The sequence below is a fragment of the Harpia harpyja genome, chromosome 2 (assembly GCF_026419915.1).
Source record: "Harpia harpyja isolate bHarHar1 chromosome 2, bHarHar1 primary haplotype, whole genome shotgun sequence".
NCBI classification, from domain to species: Eukaryota; Metazoa; Chordata; class Aves; order Accipitriformes; family Accipitridae; genus Harpia; species Harpia harpyja.
The window spans coordinates 36724018-36743265 of record NC_068941.1 but is presented as its reverse complement, the minus strand read 5'-3'; the positions used below and the strand labels follow the sequence as shown (position 1 = coordinate 36743265).

General features: G+C 41.4%; 2 protein-coding genes across 4 annotated transcripts in view; one reads left to right on the top strand and one right to left on the bottom strand.

Annotated features, from left to right (window-relative positions):
• Positions 1 to 568, top strand: part of SMARCAD1 (SWI/SNF-related, matrix-associated actin-dependent regulator of chromatin, subfamily a, containing DEAD/H box 1) — a 47751-nt gene extending 47183 nt beyond the window's left edge. For all 3 annotated transcript variants that reach the window (XM_052776323.1, XM_052776331.1, XM_052776343.1), the window contains one exon: positions 16 to 568. In XM_052776323.1, the coding sequence (XP_052632283.1) occupies positions 16 to 77 (62 nt within the window). In that variant the 3' untranslated portion in view covers positions 78 to 568. The remainder of the gene's footprint in view (positions 1 to 15) is intronic.
• Positions 569 to 3277: 2709 nt separating this feature from the next.
• The window catches only part of HPGDS (hematopoietic prostaglandin D synthase), a 30400-nt gene continuing 14429 nt past the window's right edge, over positions 3278 to 19248 (bottom strand). Inside the window, exons 3-6 of the mRNA XM_052776356.1 lie at positions 10664 to 10756; positions 7955 to 8064; positions 4381 to 4479; positions 3278 to 3690 (exon numbers count right to left, since the gene is read on the bottom strand). Coding sequence (XP_052632316.1) covers positions 3526 to 3690; positions 4381 to 4479; positions 7955 to 8064; positions 10664 to 10756 — 467 coding nt within the window. The 3' untranslated portion in view covers positions 3278 to 3525. The remainder of the gene's footprint in view (positions 3691 to 4380; positions 4480 to 7954; positions 8065 to 10663; positions 10757 to 19248) is intronic.

Here is a 19248-nt window from a genome sequence, read left to right as displayed (position 1 = left end):
GTTTTTATTCCTCAGGAGAAGAAGGAACCATTCCAGCAGATATAGCCACGCTATTAAAAGCTTCTTTAGGTCTCTGAAATGTACATATGTTGTGGAATTCAAGGAAGAAAGGTGATGTACCCCAAGGACTCTTACATTACTGATGACCGTGAATTTTATGAACATTTATAACTTTTTGTAGTTTCTTTATTGTATTCCTCATGGTATTGAAAATTTTTAACACCAATAGCATTCTTTTGATGCTTAAAAACATAAATGGCCCAAATGTGCCAACATCAGATGCTGAATAAACATTTTACAGTTCACTTTTCAAAATGGGGACCTGAGTAGTAATTGTTTTAACAAATCTGCTACTGCTTAAGATTTGTCAGTATTTTTGTAATTATTTCTACCTCCAAATATATATATATATAAAAACTGTCTGTTTCACTGGATTACACGTGTAGATTTTTTTATATGTGCCTTATTTGACAATGCTCAAGTCTGTTTCTGCTTGTTTTGGTTCATTTGATGTACCGTACTGGTTTTGTATCAACTTGTTCAAATAAAATTCCATAGATTAACAAAATGTTTTCATTTTGTGATTATTTGAGGAGAGGGGGTGATAACTTGCATGTTATAAATCAGATAGGCAGCTTTCAAACTAGCTGAAATGTTCCATTTGAATTGACTTGGCTTTATCCAGCAGTAGTTAATTACTAGTGTTTCATTATACTCTAATCACAGTTGTGTTAGGATACTGATTATAAAAACAGAATTCCTGCCAAATGGAACTTTCTACCTGGGCTGCAATTTTTTTGTCAGTCCTTGGTGTAGATACCAGATCTGCGCTCTGCCAATGAAGTGCCCTAAACACAAAGCTTGTGTCTTGCTCTCTTCTTGAAGCTTCAGTAAATTTTGAATTAATCTCAGTGAAGTGAAGAGCTTCAGTGGTGTCAACAATGAGGTGTGTCTCCACCTGAAGTTTATAATCAGCTGGCAAGGATGTGATTTGAGGAGGTGGGAGAGGAGGATATCCATTTCCCTGGACAGAGGAAAAGACTGAAATTTGGTCTTTTGAACTCGGAGTAGTTAAGATTCAGACTGCTGCTTTTTTAGAAGCTGAGGGGAAGGCAAAGTATGGGGAAGTCCTTATTGCCCTTGCCCTCTCTTAAAGCCTCAGCTGCTGTATGCTCTCTGCAGAGCTCAGCAAATCTGTACCAGGCTGAATCTCTTGGAGGATTGCATCTTAGAATTCACTGTGGTTTGCAATATGGGGTTGATAGTTACCGCTTTTCTGTGTGTGGTTATCAGAGTCAGAAGACACTTTTTGCATCTTTTGAAGGAGCTTAAAGCAGTTTTATATGAAGAGTAGGGAAGAGCTGTGGAAGTCCATGGTTGCTCAGTATTTCAGCCTGTCTTCAGATACTGCTAGTTGATTAGTCAGTGAGGTGATCTGTGAGTTGGCCATCTGGGTTTTTTGGTTTGGTTATGGCTGTGGGTATTTTTTCCAACTGTGCATGATTTTTGCAAGTACGAAATGGATGGAAAATGAAAGCTTTTAAAATGTTTCAAAGTTTGAACTGAACTTTATTTGGCTTTTACTAGAAATCTGTGACACTGCTGCATGTTCCATAATGCACAGCTGAAGGTGAAGAAATAGCTTGTTATATGGGAAGGGAGAAGGGTGAGAATCAGTTTGTCTACCGTGCTGCTTTAATTCCACCTGTTTTGTTGGACTGAATAGTGGGATTTAAGACAACCACAAGCGTTTAATGCTGCAGTTAATTAGGTTGTCTATTTCTGTTGAGCGTGATCCTAACCCAATTCTTGTCCCATTGTATGTGCATGTTCTTACCTGTTTGCTTCAAATGTGAAATGAAACAAAATGCCTGCCCTATAGGGTGGCTTGTGTGGTGTTTCAGTTTGGTATGTCTATGTAATCAGTTAACGTAGTCTGGCTGAGCAGTGATTACTCCTTAAACAATCACATCCCTAGACCCCTGGGGTCAGTATCTGTCTCTAAGTGCTATGAAGCTCATATGTGTTTCTGCCTTTTTTTGTTTATTGTAACTTTTTCTACCCTGTTCAATTGGAGGTCTTAAGAGATTGTAGTGTCACCAAACTTGGAGATACTCAAGAGTCATCTGGACACAGTCCTGGGCAGCTGACTCTAGGTGGCCCTGCTCGAGCTGGGAGTTTGGAACAGATGACCTCTAGAGGTCCCTTCAACATCAACCATGCTGTGATTCTGTGTCTCTGGTCGGGAGAGATCTATGGGGGGGCGGGGGGGGGGGAACAAACAAACAACCCCAACTATCTGAAGTCTGTTGCTGAAGAAGAGAGGAGAGTGGGAGCTGAAGAAGGAAAAACCTGTAAAGAGCTAGCACAAAGCATGCAAGGAATTGCAAAGCAGATGGAGAATACCGTATGGGAATGAGAAAAAGATTGGACCTTGCTTTCAGTTCTGCCAATACCTGGTTTGTCTCTGAACTTTTAGTGGTTGGTTGGTGTCACTCATATGATTCAATGAAATAATACATATGGTGGGAGGGGAAAGCAATTGTGAAGGGAAATAACTTTTCCAACAGTGGCCATTTTCAGCCCAGAGGATTGCCCAAATTTGTTGTGCTTTATCTGCTTACACCACGCAGTGGAGTCCTCTTGCAAGCACTTGTCTCTCCTTGAGTTTGTGTAAACCACTTGCAGCTACAGTTGTCCACGTTGCCAGGATTTTCACCTACCTGTTTTCCCAAGTGCTGGAAGAACAAACTGTTTGTTCCTTCATTTGTCCTAAATCTGGTTTCCACCCCTGCCACCACTGCCCCTCAATTTTTGTCTCCTACTTACTGGAAGAGATACAGAGCTGCTGAATGTTCAATTTGCAGCTGGTGTGCTTATGGAGAACTGGTGCTGGTGTGGGCACCAGCTCAGGTGAGCAGCTGCTTTTCAGTTTGGGTTGGGTTTTGGGTTTTTGGGGGGTTGTTTGGTTTTGGGGGGGGAAGCTGTTGTTTGGGGTTCTTGTGTTTTGGTTTTGTTTTTTGTTCTCAGTGGTACAGCATAAACTTCAAGAGGCTAAAGAAAATGCTTGAGAAGCTTGAAGTTTGTTGACTAAGTAGGTTTTTTTTTTTTTCTTTTTTGCTTAGTGTCCTTAGTCCTCCCACACATTTATCCTCTTGTTAATTAGTCTGCTTTCCTCCAGATTGAAAGTCTACAATAAACAAAGTATTGTTGAGATTGCATCTCGCCAGGAAGGTGTACTCATCTCTTCTCCCTTTGAGAGTCCACGGAACAATAATTGGATTGATCAAGCACTTTATTAGTAGTGGGGGGAATGTGATTGAAATCACACCTCTCCCTCAGGCTCTACTTGACTAAATCAGCTTTTTAGATTCTCTCTTATAAATGGATACAAGTGGTAGATTTTGATTTGATATAGCATACCCATCTGAAATTAATTTTAGAGTCGTTGAAATTAATAACTTAGGATGCTTGTCATGTTGAAAACTAAACATGCATTTGTTTTTTCCAGTCTGAACAGCTGATCTACATTACAGTCTTCGGTCTTTTCTGGATCCAGGCTGCAATAGCTGGAATTGCTTGCACTCTCTCTCTGAGAGCTAAAAGCCTGGGGTAGTTGTCTGCCAGGTCAGGTTTACAGGACAGAAGTGTTGTACTGCATACATCCCAGTAGAAATCAGCCCATGTTACCTGGTGGAAATGGGAGAGAAAGCACTAAATTGTAGTTGGTAATCTCAAAAGCTGGGACTACTAATATTCTTGGCAAACTGCAGAAATGAAACATGGATTGATCCGTTTTGTGTAAGTTTTTGTTGTGGGTTTATTTTTTTTTTTAAAGCCTGTAATTATAGAGCTAGTAATTAGGTTGCAATGCAAAGCTTGACTTAAGTAAAAATTCATTAAATAAAGCCCTTGCTACAAATATTACTTGCATTATAATATTAATCTTTCCTGCTGAAACTGCTGCAGGAAAGTGTTTTAATTAGTTTCCAAACAGTTTTGGGTAAAAAAGGGGATTATATTTTCAGATTTTTTTTTCATATTGTCCTATAAATTGATCAGTGATTATAAGCAGATTTCTGAACTCCCATCTGTATTGACTAGTACAAAGGCATTTATAATGTTTTGCGGTAACATACTGCTAAACTGGTTTAGAAAATGTAGATCCTAGTCCTGGTTTGCCTCACTTTTCTAATAGTATGGAAAACAATTTTCACTTTGCAATTGAGCAACCAACTGTGTATTGATAAGAACAAAGAGTTAAAAGAGTGGGGAGGGTTGTTTCATGGGCTGGAACGAAATCCAGAAATTCAGCAATAGTCAATGATTTCATTTTTCTGGCAACCTGATTGGAATGGGAGAAACAAAAAATATACTTACAGACTTCCCTACCAGCCAGTTGTTATCCCCTAAGAAAGTATCCAGATCTTTCAGTAACTCAGGTGCTTTGTTGGTGAGGATATCATCAAATGCTTGTTTCTGGGGGAAGAAAGAAACACAAAGATGCACACCAAGGCATAAGCACAGCAGTCAGCAAAATTGATATCTGGGGGGTTTCTTGTGAAAAAGAAAGCTGAAATCTGAGAAAGGTGGCAGTGAAATCATTTGGTCTGACCCAAACTTTAGAGTCCTCTCAGTTCTCTTTGGAGGAAGGAATGTGTTAACATCCAAGTCAGGATTGATACAGCAAACAGCAGTTATTTAAGATAAGTGAAGAAATGCAGAGGTAACTGTCACTTGGATACGTGCAAAGGGGCATGATAGAATTTAGGAAAGCTGAGGTAATTACCCATTAAGTGGGTTAGATGCCCAAAACATGGCATTCATGGCTCGGTGAGCCATGACTTAAGCTAACTGGTCCCTTAATGAACACCTGAAAGCTCCTGGATGCTAAAACACGATGTGTGGAGTGATGCTGCTCATTTATCTGTGCTGACAGCCACCAAAGCCAGAGCAAGATGGGAGCCCTGCCATAGCTTTGGGAAGAATCCATCTATAAATATATTCCCAATGTCTCACGGTCATATTTTGGGGGGATTCTTTTGGATGTTATGTTTTCTAGTGTACAGGGTCTCAAATTTCCAGAATCCCTTAAGCTCGGTCTTTCCATGCTGTCAGTTAGATGCTGGTCTGTTATCTTTTCCTACCAGTCCTTCTCGTGTGAGATGTGGAACCTGGGTTTTGAGCTTTTGCTGGGTTTATCTTTGAACTTTTATGTTAGCAGCTTATTCTGCTTTTTTTGGTCTCCACAGCAATGAGATTTGAGGTGGTTAAAATACATTTTTAAAGGCTGAAGTCTGCATTGAAGGGTATTGGCCTTAGTATTTGTATGTTAATGGATGAAGGATGAGGTAGTGTATGGTGGTTCTCTGCCAGCTGTTCCCCACAGCAGAAAGTTTTAAGGCTGCTATTAAAGGGTTAGCTGTTTCCTTTGGAGTGGGAAACTGTGTCTGGTTTTCTCTTCTCACCTGCTTGGAAGCAAGTGAGATTGCAGACTGTTGTGATCATCTGGTCTGACCCATGTGGCACAGTTTGTGCAGTTAATGTGCTTGGCCTAATTTTGGAGGAACATACTCAGGCTTGGTTAAATAAGCACTGCTATACAGGAATGGAATTATTTCAACAGCTTTGAAATTCAGGTTAATGAAAAGAAGAATAAAATTTAGAAGAGGTAGCAGCCTAAATGGTCCCAAAAATGCAGGCTGAAATAAAGTCAGTATTTCTGCAGATGTGTTCGAAGATTTGCCATCATTTTCTGCTGTCTGTTAAGAGCTTAGCAGCTGAATGTGGTGACTGCAATTAACAGCCAGAAGTTTGCAGTCTAGAAATTTCGTATTTGTACCCTGTGCTGTAGCATTTCCTTTTTTTAAGTAAGTTCCCCTGCCCTCCCTGAAGAAGAAAAAAAAAAAAAAAAACAACAAAAAAACCCCAAACAAACAAAAACAAAAAACCAAAACAACCCCCAAACTATAGTGTGACCATGATGGTAATGACCTCCTCCAACTACAGAAGTACCCAGTCAACCTGTGAAGCTGGTGGGGACGTGACCAGGATCCACCTTCTAGAGTAGCACGACCTACTTGTCTCAGTCCTGGAGCTCTCCAGCAAAGCATGACAAAACTGTTGCAAGAGCAGCTATTTTTTGGGGGGGGTGTAGGGTGAAGAGAGAGTCTGTGCCTCGCACGGAGCAAGCTTCCATGGGCAGCTTCCACCTCTGCTCCCTTTACCTTGCTTGGTTTTCTCTTGGCTACTGGCTAGGTAGTAGCATAACGAATCCATTCACCCTTCTCCGAGGGATGTGTGTTCCTGTAACCACTTGTGGCCTGGGGAAGTTTTCTGACTTTACCATGTGTACACGACTTAAATCTGGCCTTGAGAGACCACGAGACGCCACTTCTACCACAAGGTGGTGGCAGCGGACCCAGAAGGAGAGGAGGAGAACGGCTAATAGTGAGAAAAAATGTTAAAGATCCCCAGAAAGTAAGTTTCTCGATCTTCCTTGGCCTCAAAACACTCCCTTGCATGCATACGTGCGTACAGGCATATAAGGGTTGCCTGCGACCTCTCTTCCCTTTTAAAATAATCACTGGTGACATGATCTGGGTCCTTATTCTGGACAAGTGCTTGAGTACAAGCTGGGACACATGCAGGCATTATTGTGGGAGTTTCCCTGTAAAGGAGTAGCAGTACTGTGGCAGTAGTGCTGCTGCTCCACTAACGCATTAGCAATAGTGTGACTGTTTCTAAATGATTAAAAAATCATGAGTCAATCTCCCCTCCCCAAATTAGGAAATGTCAGGAAATCATTAGGAAATTAAGTAATTCACATTTTTTAATACTAAAACCTTGAAACACACTTTCAGATTTTCCCCTGCAAGATTTCAGAGCACTTTCATATTGTTTCATTATTTATTGTTGGTTTGGGGCAACATCTTGTACTCTGTGGTTTCTGTAATAGGATACCCTAGTTGATCTGAAACGTTACCTTTGAATAAATGGAAGGTGGCTGCACTGGTAGTTAATGGTGAGACCTGTTGTTACGCTACCCCTTTCCTAAAAGGGTCAGGTCATCTGCTTGGGTCGGAGCTGTGTGGAGCCATTGTAACGCTGGAGTTAACACATCCATCACCCTCTTCCCCCAGCAGCTGATGTGCATGCCTGCATTTGGGGCTCTGGTGAGAGGGACTGGACCGATGCCAAAAAAAAAAAAAAAAAAAACCAAAACCCAAAACCCAAATGCTGTAGGACTTTGCCTGTGACTGCATGTTAAAGTAGCCATGGCAGCATGTTAGCCTGGTGTCAGTACTTGCAGCACCACTGCTGAGGACTGAGGTGGGGCCGCAGGGGTCTGAAGAGCACAGCTGCAGTGACAGTGAGGGATGTGCTACCTCCCCTCTTTAAAGGCACTCGCTGTCTTACACTGCTCTGGTAATTGAAAAGCATTTGTCCCTGGCAGCTGATGTATTGAAGACTGATACTTACTAAAAAACCAAGAAGAAATCAAGATGCAGAAGCGCAAAAAAGGTGGGGTGAAGCTGTTAATCTTGAGTTAGCAGAAAGAGAATGATTTGAGCTTAGTCTGTTTGTGACAAGATACAGGTATTGCACAGTGCTGGCTGGGGTGGAAGTGTCCTGTCTTTCCCCTTTGAAGAGCAGTTTGATGTATGCCCATATGGCATCCTTGGTTCAAAGTGAACTAGTGAGGGGTGGCTCATGATGGCCTCATCATTTCCACCAAGGGTGAAAAAAAGCTGGTGACGGACGAGGTGGGAAGGAGCAGATGGCATTGGCTGGATTAGCCTTGAGGAAGAACCACAGAGCTCCTCCAGCTCAGCTTTGCTGAGGTGAGGTGATGGACCCAGGGATTGACACATGGCAGTGTCTCCAGAGGAGATGCTCAGGTACAGAGTCATGGCTTATGTGCTACCTTCGTTTAAATTAGTGATTGTCTTACTCTCACGTCCTGGTTTTTCTCTGCCCAAGGGAACAGTGTCATGAAATCATCTATGGTGTCCACAATCGCATCAGCTAGCGCCTGTTCCACAGGCGTCTGACCTGCCAGACCTGTGGGAAGCAAGCATATGAAGGGAGGTTAGAGACAGCATCAGCAGGAGTCTTTGATACCCCAAAGGTAAACTCTGTTCTTTGTGAACATTTCTGTAAAAATACATGCTCTCCAGGGCTTTTTGGATGCTAACAGCATGCATTTGACTCCTTGTATCCAGGTGCAATCTCATCTACCTTTGCTTTTTTCCCCTTCCAGCCTCATACAGCCATCCTAGGTAGAGAGTTGTTCTTTCTATCACCTGAGCCCACAACCTGATTACAGCTTCCTTATCTTCTCTGCCTTCCACCACCCCAGCATGTTCAGTGAGGGTCAGCACTAATTCCTTTCTGTTAATCTTTCCCCATCCCAGCTTTCAATGTCCTTCTCCATCTCATGGTCTTTCCATCTTGGTCAACACAATCTCCAAAAGTGCTTCTGTGAAAGCCTGCTTTTCTTTTCCTCTATCCTGCCCATTCAGCCCCATTTAGAACCTTCTTGTGACATCCTGCTTGCTTTTGATTACTTCATTGTAATCGGGCACCTTAGCCAAACTTTGTCTTGTTTACAAATCTGCTTTCCTCCCCTGCTACTTTTTTCCCTCGCTCTCTTTTCACAGACCTGCATTCATGCTTTCATCTCTGTGCAGGTTCAGGTCATCCTTCTCTTCCTCTCTGTTCTTTAAGCCTCACCTGGAAGCTCTGTGTTTCCCATAAACTGTATGCCCTTCCTCTGCCAAGTCATCTCCCTTACTGAAACTTTATGCTTTTGAAGGTGAGGGGGGTGCCTCTCCTTTTGGGCATTAAGTTCTGTGAGCCTTCAGTAAAGAGTTGTTGGTGGCAGGCTCCAAAAAATGCCATTTCTTAATTTTAAAGTATTAGGGACATATATGCAGACTTAATGGCAGACCTAGCAAGTTCTGACTAGGAAGTTGAAAATATTTTTTTCCCCTTCCATGGATGCTCTTTTTCCCACTGTAGCTGACAGTGTGACTTAACACTGAATGGAGAACAGCATGGTCTGAGTGTGCTCCAGAACCGTAGCCTTTGTGGCTGTTGCAAGCTGATGGAAAAAGTATTGGGGAATGCATAAATCGGAACTTCAGACCGTAAAAGGAGCACAGCTCCAGATCAGCCTCCCAATAGGAGACAGGGAGGGAGGCAGCGTGGGTGGAAGGCAGGCTTTCTCATCATTTTTCATTACCAGGTGGACGCTCATCATTCTCTTCCCTTACAAGTAGTAGATTGTATCAAGGATGGAGGAAATTGGCAGGAACACAGTATTGCAGACACGCTTGACAATATGTTGTGCTAGTGCCTTGAAGAATAACACTCTGCGCTTCTGCTTGTTGCCTCCATTGGAAAATGTGAGAAATCTTGAAAGGCAGGTTACATCTCTTTGCTCAGAGTGTAAAAAAGTAGGATAGTGCTTGCTTCCCAGCCCCCTCCCCCCCTTCAATTTGCTGACTTTTAGCACACCACAAACACGTCTGCCTTCAGCCGGACCAGTTTTGCAGATGGTTTTGAATGACAGCTTGCTGACCTAAAGCAAGCCCTGACTACTCTCTTTGATTATTTGCATTACTAAGTCTTATATCACTTTATCTAACTGGTCAACTACTTCCACAGCATGTAAGTATTTAAGGTGCAAGTGATGTCACCATCTGATCTAATCTCTCTGCCAGCTCAGAACTGTTGCCTAAATCTGCTTCAGAGTGCTCTGCCTGCTGACTGTGATAATCTCTAATGCTTCTAAAACCTCCTCCTCCTGGAAATCTCTCTGTTAGCCTGGCAGCTCAAATTTAGCTCCAGGGGAAACTTCCCTGAGAACCTTAGGGAAGCCACAGGTACACGCTTTCTGTTGTGCAGTGACAGGTGAATAAAGTTTATTGGCTGGAGAAATCAGCCCAAACCCCAGGTACAGTACGCAGAGGGGAAACTCAATCAGACATAAAGGGTGATTATTTCTGAGTTTTCCTTTAGGTGTGCATGCTTGCAGTGTGAATATGGAGCTCAGCCCCATGACTTCAGAACATTGTAGCATTTCACACTACAGGTTGTTACTTTGAACCTTTTTTTTTTTTTTTCTGTTTTTTTACATTCTGTGTGACTTTTGAGTGACTAAACCCTGTTGTACAGCATCCTGGAGGATATGCCTTGCTCTGTTTCTTCTTTCTGATCTTGGAATCACAAGGGATGTAGCCTGAGATCTCATCAGGATTGCCACAGCAGCCCCGACCCACCGAGCAAAATTAGCACCAAATTATGGTAAGGAAGGCCACTGAACAAAGGCATGTCACCACACCAGTGCTCCTCAGTGCTTTTTAAACCATCACTCTTTGAGTTGGCATCTCTAATAGCATTCTATATGGTACGCTGCGTTTCTGTGGTCAGCACTCGGTGCTGGTAGACAAACTACAGATGCAATGAGAGGCTGAAACCATTAGCTCTTCATGCCTGGGAAGACCACTAGTACCAGTATTGCCACACTGGTGTTGACTTCTGCTAGGTTGGGCTTGCCAAGGTGTTGGTTTGTTTCTATTTTTGCTGTGGATGTATTTTTTCTGAGCATTAAAGGTGGGTGCAGAACAGAGCAAGACAATAGCCAAATAAGTGTTACCTGATTCTCTGGCAAGGTATCTTGCTATTGCCAGGCTCTGGTGAATAGTAACTCCGTCTACTTCCAGAATGGGGATTTTGCCAAATGGGATAGCTTGGAGGAGAAAGAAAAAGAAAAAACAACCAAAAGTTAAATCATAGCCCTTAACAGTAGGAGTCTGTAATAGTTGCACTTCTACCACTCAGAGGGTATGCATTGTTATAGCACTTCAGTTTCACAGTATTTCTGTAGGGAAATGCATGGACTAAAAAAACAAAAGGTTAAAGATATAACCAGATTACACTGCAAGAAGGCAACTGTAACGTAGAAAACAGGTATTGCATTTCCTTTTTCCTAGCCTTGTGCTGTAAAGGCTGAATGTGCTTCTACATATCCTGAATTCTTTATGCAGGGAAACTTTTCAGTGGAATCTTGGTTTTTCCTTCTCTTCCCTGTTTTTTCCTCCCCAGGAGAGTGACTGCCAAGGTTAAGCAAAGATTTGTAGTGCAGGATCCAGCTGGGGTATGAAGTAAGAGATTGGGTAAAGACTACAAAGGTGCTTTTTCATTTACACTTGTTTTAAATTCAGAAGTAGTGATTCAGATAGGTATCTGTATTTCAGAACTTATATTGTGACAAGACATTTCAGCTGACAGTCATCACCAAGGGACAAATACAGCTTTCACACTGAACTGCAAATGCTAAGAAGATACTCAAATTTATTTGACTTGGCTTGCATTAAAAAAAAAAATATTCTGTCAGTGATGGGGAGGAAGCCTCCAGATATAGTGGAAGACAAACTAAGCAGGCATCATGGACATCTGTAAGAGAGTTTGAGATATGAGATCAATCTTATTTTTCAGTTATTAATTTAGTAGCATAATGTATGTGAAAACTTGGACTGCTGTTTTTCTACATTTTGGAGAAGCTGCTGGCATGATATCAAATGGGGCTGAAACCTCAGAGCAAAACTTAAGCTGGGAAAAACTGTCGCATTAAGGGCAGTGAGAATCTACTCGTGGGAACCCAGTGCTGTTCACTGGGGGAACTTTAAATCTCTGCATTTCAAAGGATGCTATTTCATAAATTCCAAGTACGTGATTGCAAGTGCTGGTCATAGCCAAATGCTTTGTATCCAATTTTCATCTGGATTACACTTTATGTAAATAAGATGTACGCTCATCTTAAGACTGTCTTGTGATGTGATACGGCAGTAGCGGAAAAGTAAGAACATTGGCTATTGGAAAAAAGCAAAGTGCTTTCAAACCCAGGAGAACTGTCTTTATGGGACAGCTGGAATGACACTTCTATTCCATGAGGTTTTTTAGTTCTTAGTGAAAAGGGAAAAATAATGAAACCTTACGTATTCGTGACCTGTTTATCAAGGCAACTTCATCAATGATGAACACTGCCACGTGGCTCTGTGGTTTAGCATGCAGTATGTGAATAACATTTGGTACGGTATCTTAGATGTCAAATCTGTAGCTGCAAAATTAATTTGGCAGCTGCACAAGACATTCAGGACTCATCTGTGCTTTTTTTTTTTTTTCCTGCATCTGAGCTCAGTACTCATGATGCTCCCCCCCCCCCCCCCCCCCCAAGTTCAGCATGCTGTGAAGCTGGTATAAATTTTGATGCTGATGACTAGTAGAAGCAAGAGAGCTCAAAGAGCATTAGCTGCTGTACTCCAGGGAGAAAGCATGCACTGCTAGTTGTGCAAAAGTCTATTATTGTTTCAATAACAGAGGGCTTCATATGTTTAATACCCAGAGAGCAGCAAGGTCCTGGCAAGTCCATGTATCGCTTCATTGAGAATCCAGAGAGGAAAAGATGCATCCCCAGATGCTAAAACGAAAAGCTCTCTGGTTGTGAAGATGAGAAGAGCATTGGTTCTGTGCTGTGGATTAACGGTGCGGAGTGCCCTGAGCATCACTGCCTCCAAAGCCACAGAGCTGTGAAATAACGTTTGCTCATGCAGGACACCAGCACATCTTTCAAGCAAGTGCAAGTAGAGGGGTTGAGAGCATGCGTGACTGCTGGACGTGCCAGCGTGGTCAGCCTACGGCCATCTTCAGATCCCCCCAGACCACACAAGGCTGTACGCCAATGCCTGACAATAGGTAATGGCAAAAGCGCAGCTGGCTCAGGAGCAATAACCATGGCCCCTGAAGGAGTTAACCCTCCTTTTTTTGGAGGCCCCTGGTAGAAGTGCTGCTGAGCCCATGCAGTTCTGGCGAGGCCAACGTGACTAAGCCAGGCGCTGTAGCAATAACTGTCAAAACACGATGATCACTGCTCAGGTTGGGAAACTACAATTGCTTCATCTAGAAACTGAACAGACCATTTTCTGCTGTGTTTATGTACAGGGGAAAGTCTAAAAGTTGGAGTTTTGACTGATGCTTCAGTTTGTTGATTGCTACAAGGAAAATGAAAGCTGGTTTGTTTGTACAGATATATTATTTTTTTTAAGAAACCCTTGATTACAGCAAAAGGAGGGAGGCATCTTTCTGACAATTGAGGAACATGGATTAAGGTGTGAAAGGCATCTGGGTGGCAAAGTGGCAGTAATCTCTCATGTTCTGTTTCTCAGTAATCTGGCCATTTCTGGATTAACTTTTTTTTTTTTGTTTCCTAGCAGCCCACAGAATTGAAGGGAATTGCTATTCCTTTCTTGAAAACATGAGTAATGCCTACAAAGTGTTTCCTCCTCAGTGCTGACCTATTTTCATTAAGATCTGGTTATTCTTTCCTGGAAAAGAAACTGAGTTTACCACTAAAAATATACAAATACAGCTTTGTTTTGTGTGCAGTAGAAATATTCATACACTTGCATGATTTATCATGTGAATATAAAATTAATAAATGAAAGCAGATTTTATTGCACATCATCCCATGAGCCTTAGATGTTCAAAAGGCATTATGTTTTGATTTATAATGAGGCTTGGGGTTTTTTTTGCTAAGAGGCAGCATATCTATTGCCATCATTACTAAACAATGGACTATTTAAATCATACCAGATGGTAAATGGGAGATGTTCCTTCCTTTCTTGTGTGTTTAAAATGCCATTTGATTTTTTCTTATAAAGAACAGGAAAAAAAATTGTAATTTGAATATAAACATAGATTTATTTTTTTCTTGCTGATAGAGTGTATGTATATGATTATGCACTGACTTGTTGAGTATTGAGTTAATAGACTGTAAATTAGTGCAATTCTGAGATGTTTGAAGAAATCACACTTGTGCTGTGCAGATCATTGTAAAAATCTGTTGTTTTTTCTTGGGTGCAGGGAATGCTATTCTTTCACACTGGAAAGTATGGCAGATATCCAGGCTGCTTTACAGCTGAAGAAAATAGCAAAGAACAGTCAAGGGGCAGAAAATATTTATAGTACATCTCCTCCTTATTGGAGGAGAAGGTATAATGTCTTATAAAGTTGCATTTTAAGTCTGGAAAATTTTATGGAAAAAAAATATCTCTTTGCCTTTGAAACATTATTATCCAAAATTCATATAACAAGACCAAAGTTTTTAGCAACCTGCAGTGAAGTACCTTTTTGCTCTTGTAACTAAAAGAACAATTTCCTATATTGATAAATTCATAGCAAAACCAGGAGATTGATTGTATATAATTTTGGCTGTTGTGGGCAGGAATGTGTTCCCTGTGAAAACTGGAGACTTCCTTTTCCAAGTGGAGAAGAAGGGGTGGATTTTTGTCACACAGTTCATCCTCAGGAAGGGTGAGTGAAGAGCCTTCATGCTAGATGGGGCAGTTTGATTGCTGGAGGCAAGGTCAAGGTTTGACAAATGACCTCGATGTGGCCTCTACACACCTTGCCCATAGCCCGTTTTTTGAAGTGCAGCAAAACCCACAGCCAGGCCATCTATTCAGGGGTTCCAAACTGCAACAGAAAACCATCTGTCTGTACACAAATTTAAGCAGTGTTACCCTTAGATTCATGGATATGGGCTTTCAGTGGCTTGCTTTGAGCCTCTCATGGTGCTTTTGGCCCTAGCTCTGCTCATTGACAACACATGTTCAAGGAACTTACATGAGATGAGCAAGTGAAAGAGGTGGCACATGAAGCTGGAATGTAAGAGGGATCTCATTTGGGTAGAATGAGGGTGGTGGGGGCAAATCATGAAACAACATGCACTGGAGAGCAATCGTGAATGAACAGTTAAGCCAAAGTAGTGCAGCCTGGAAGGATCTGAGTGTCACTTTGCTAGTTTTTCTTTAACTTTGATTGGTTGGGGGCTGCTTCATACTTAGGTCAGTTTATACCCCCGTGTATCCATATGGATGTCCTTTCCATGTTTTTCAAAACAATGTTGTCTTGCAAAGTTTCCAATTCCCACCTGAGCAAATACATTTTAAGAAGGAGAACTAGAAAAGTCTGTTGCCATCATCATACAAACAGCGTCATTTCTCAGGCATGCACAAAATATATGACCTTTCCCTTTCAGTTTCTGCTTGCTTTGTTGCTCATCTGAAGTAGAAGGCACTAAGAACCCTTGTGTTGATTTCCAGATTTAGATTGAAAACTCACTGAAAAGAGGAACAGGGATTTTAAAAAGCATACTGTTTGGATAACTAAACCTGTAGTCATCTTTAAATTGAACTTTTACCAGCAAATTCTTGCTTTTCCTATTATGTTGGTTATTCATTGTTTTTAGCACTGCATGCTGCAATGGAATCTGCACAGACTTTACACTTCCCATGAAGAAAACCTTGACAGAGGGTGAGTGTAATTCATCAGACTGATCTGCAGTCTCTCTTCTCGTTTGAGAAAGGACTCACTGAAGCATCTGTGCAGTGCTAAGGAGTTGGATGAATTCCTTTTTATATATATTTTAATTTTGGTTGGCTTTTGTGACTAGAACTGTGATGTTTATATAATCTCTGCTGGATACTAAGCAGGGGAGATGAGGCCTGATGTGTGTTAAAAGCAAGGACACCTGTATAAATTGTCTCCATCCCACGAAGTCCCCAAGGGCTGTGGTCACTATTCCTGTCCTGGCATGCCTGTAGTTTCTCACTAGTGTTCAGGCCTTCCCTTGGACCATGAGCTCCTGGCTCATCCTCCTGGGCACGAACCAGTGGATGGTGATCATCTGGGCCTGTTTCTCTGTCAAGGACAGGGAAGGGAAACACAACACAGAGCCAAGCACAGTTTTGTCCAAGCCTGGCAGTTACGCTGGTTGGCTGCTGGTGTGGAGAAACCAGAGCTTAGTGCTGTGCTGCGCTTCTCCCTGCTGTTCTTCCCCAGCTAGTGAGGAGCCCCTACACAGATACAGTTTTTAATTTTCTCCTTCCCTTGACTCCTCCTTCCTTGTCCAGTCATCTTTTCTTCTTCATTATTCTTCTCCACCTCATCTCTGTTCTTTCTTCCCCACGTTTATCCTGACTCGCCTCAGCTTTGCTCCCAGACGCGAGTTCAGTTTCCCCTATTTCCTATGACCAACGCTCCCGCGTTGACCTCCTCTTTCCCATCCTTCCTCCTGCCTGTGTTGAAATCATCTATAGCCTTGATGCTAAGCAGCCGGTTTTTAAGTATTTGAATGTTCCTCAAAATCTGAATAATTAATGGTTTTGCAATCAAGCAGTTTAGATTGATGTCATATTAAGGCAGTTGGGTTGGTCAAAGACAGGGGAAAATAAATGTCACAGCCATGCTTCTTACTACAATATATCTGTCAAAATAAGTTCTCCTTTGCCTTGAAAACTAACCATAACTGCTTTTCCTTTCCATTAATATTTAAATTGGATCATGAGTAACAAATATATGAGATATACTTTGCATCTTCCAATAAGAAGCATGTGAAAGATTTATTTTATGTAAGGCTGGCAGAGGAGCAAGGCCCCTGGGAAGCAATTGGCCTGGAGCTGGAGGCATCCATAATCCATATCTTCTAGAAAGGGATGACCAGGATGGTGCTTTGATCTAACCTCAGCCCAGCTTTAGTACTGTAGTTATTACCACTCCGATTCTCCTTGGAAGTGATTGCTAAGCTCTGCTTTTTACCCAAAGATAGCTATTTACACATCTTAGCTAGAGTTACAAAGCAGCAAGTCACTCAGGAAACAGGATGAGTGTTCCCTTGAAGAACTCTTGCCTGCTGTCAGGTACCTCTCAAGATTTATCAGTTATGTTGGAAGTCTTTTCAGTGCAATAATTAGTCTGTCAAGTTTCCTGAGGACCCTTCAAGCAACATTCCACCCCTCCTAAACAGTTTATGGGACATTTACAGCCGTCAGTGCAATGAAAGCGTCCTTTGCAATGACTATAAAGTCTGCATAATTGCCATTGCTTCAAATTCCCTGAATAAGCCACAGAACAAAAGCTGTTACTGCATGCTAGCCTGATATCTCAAGAGGATGGTAACTTTGTGCACCATTACAATGGATTATCTGCTATATCATGACTTATGTCAGTACAAGGACATTTTTTTGTGAGGAGCCTATTATGTGGTAATACAGATCTTGAATGAGTCTATTATGTGCTGGTGCATAGATCTTGAATTAAGTATGGTTTCAATGGTGGTACAGTCAAGTCACAGTCTGTTCAAAAGGAAATGTAAAATGTAAGTTTGTTTACTTATTTAAACAATTATTGATTATATAAAGAGTGAAGGGTCATGTAAAGCTGCTACTTGATATTCAGCTGTTTTTTAAAATTCTGCACTAAAGCTAGTCAACACTAATACTTACATACTAGCTTGCTTAAATTTGTTTATATTATAAACTACAATCCTCACCTGAAATCAGCAACGGAAAATTTACCAAAGATGATCTGATTAGTGATAGAAGGGAAAAAACCCCAACAGTTGAGTTACAGAAATCTTAATTTCAGAGTGTGTAAGCCAAATGACAGATTTTAATTTCAGAGTGTATAGGCCAAAGGATAAAGGTTTTTGTTATGATATGCCTCCCTCTCATACAAAAAAAAGCACCACTTGGGTGTAAACAAAATGAAGTAAGACAGTATTTCTAGGAGCGAGGAGTTACTTATTTGCCTGAAGGACCATTAAGACAACAGCTTGCTGGGGAGAGCCACATGAAAAATGCCAAAACGAACAACAAAACCCATCACACTCTTCAGTCCAGGCCAAAATTAAATTTGTAGCAGCTGCAAGTCTGCTTTCTAAATGGCCTTTCTGTGCATGCATTAATCTTAATGTACACATTTTCTATTTTCCCTTCAATTTTACAGGAGAACTAAGAAGTAAGTCTGTTCTTCAGTATAATGACAGTATTTTCTGTTTTATATGGTATGATGATTTGGATGGGAGGGTGGTATTTGTTGCAAAACCTTCTCTAATTTTATGACAATTGATGAAGCAAACCTATCCTCTCTGCAGAGACCCGACTCCTTGTACTCAGAGAAACTTAGCTTCTTTGATTTGTTCCCTTAGTAGTTCAAGAATCACGAAGAGGCTCTCCTTGTCCAAACTTATTAAGAGAATAGTTTCCTCTTCCCTAGGTCTTTTTTTTCTTTATCTTACTTCACCGTACTTGAAGTTTTTTGAAAAGAGGGACATTATTTTGTACTTGCGGACTCTGCAGTCAAAAATGGTTTCAGATCTTTCATAGGCAAGTGGGTAAATGCAAACATACTATATGCAAGTGTGCATAGCAATTTGAGTGGTATTTCTTAATCTCACGTCAATGTATAGTTATGTAATTAGCTTAATTAATTGAACCATTTCTAATGATTTTTGAGGGCTGCAAAACAAGTGGTGTACCAAACTGCTATTACATTAGCTGCTGTTACATCAAATGCAGCTGTAATTCCCCTTATCATTGCTAAACACCACCCTTTGGTTTTTACCAGGATGAGACTGACTGGCATCTGCTACTTTATTTCTGTTCTTTTTGAAGTGGACCCACTCCAAGCATAATGGGGAAAAAAAAAAATAAAATAATCCTGAGCTTCATAAGAAAGACCTGAATACAGAATATGAATGACAGTAGTGTAGGAGATGTCTTAACAGAGTGAACTATGCCTGTGTATTCTCAGTTGGTTGGAGAGATCCCCTCATTCCATATTTACTGCTGAACACAGCAATATTTGAACCTTTTTGGGAAGGATTCTGCTACCTGCTTTCCTGAGGGCTGGTGCTTTTTCCTCTTCAATCCCCACCTCCATGGAGGCAGCTGAGGCACATTTTGAAAATTCAGGATAGTAGAGAATGCAAGTGGTTTGTTTTCCTTATGGCAAATGGTGCATCTCTGCTGTATGCAATATTGCTGTAGTGTTAAGACACACAAACCCTATGCGACCTAGTCCCTAACTAGGAGGCAACCATTTCTTGTGTTGAGTCATGGCCTGCAAAGTTGGTGTTTAGGTACCTTAGGACAGACTGGAGCAGTGGCTATTGGTCTTGTTGTGCCCTGTAAGGCTGTTTACTGCAAAGCCCTGTTGCTACCTTTTATTTAGAGTTCTGCTGAATGATTTGCCTGTGGGAGATTACTTTGTCTGGAAATACCATGAGTAACGATTGCTTCACAAAGGAGGAGGAGGAGGAGGTAGTCATCAGTTAGTTGATCTCCAGGCAATTTCCTTAGCAGCATACATTGTTACGCATACAAACAAGATACCTTTACT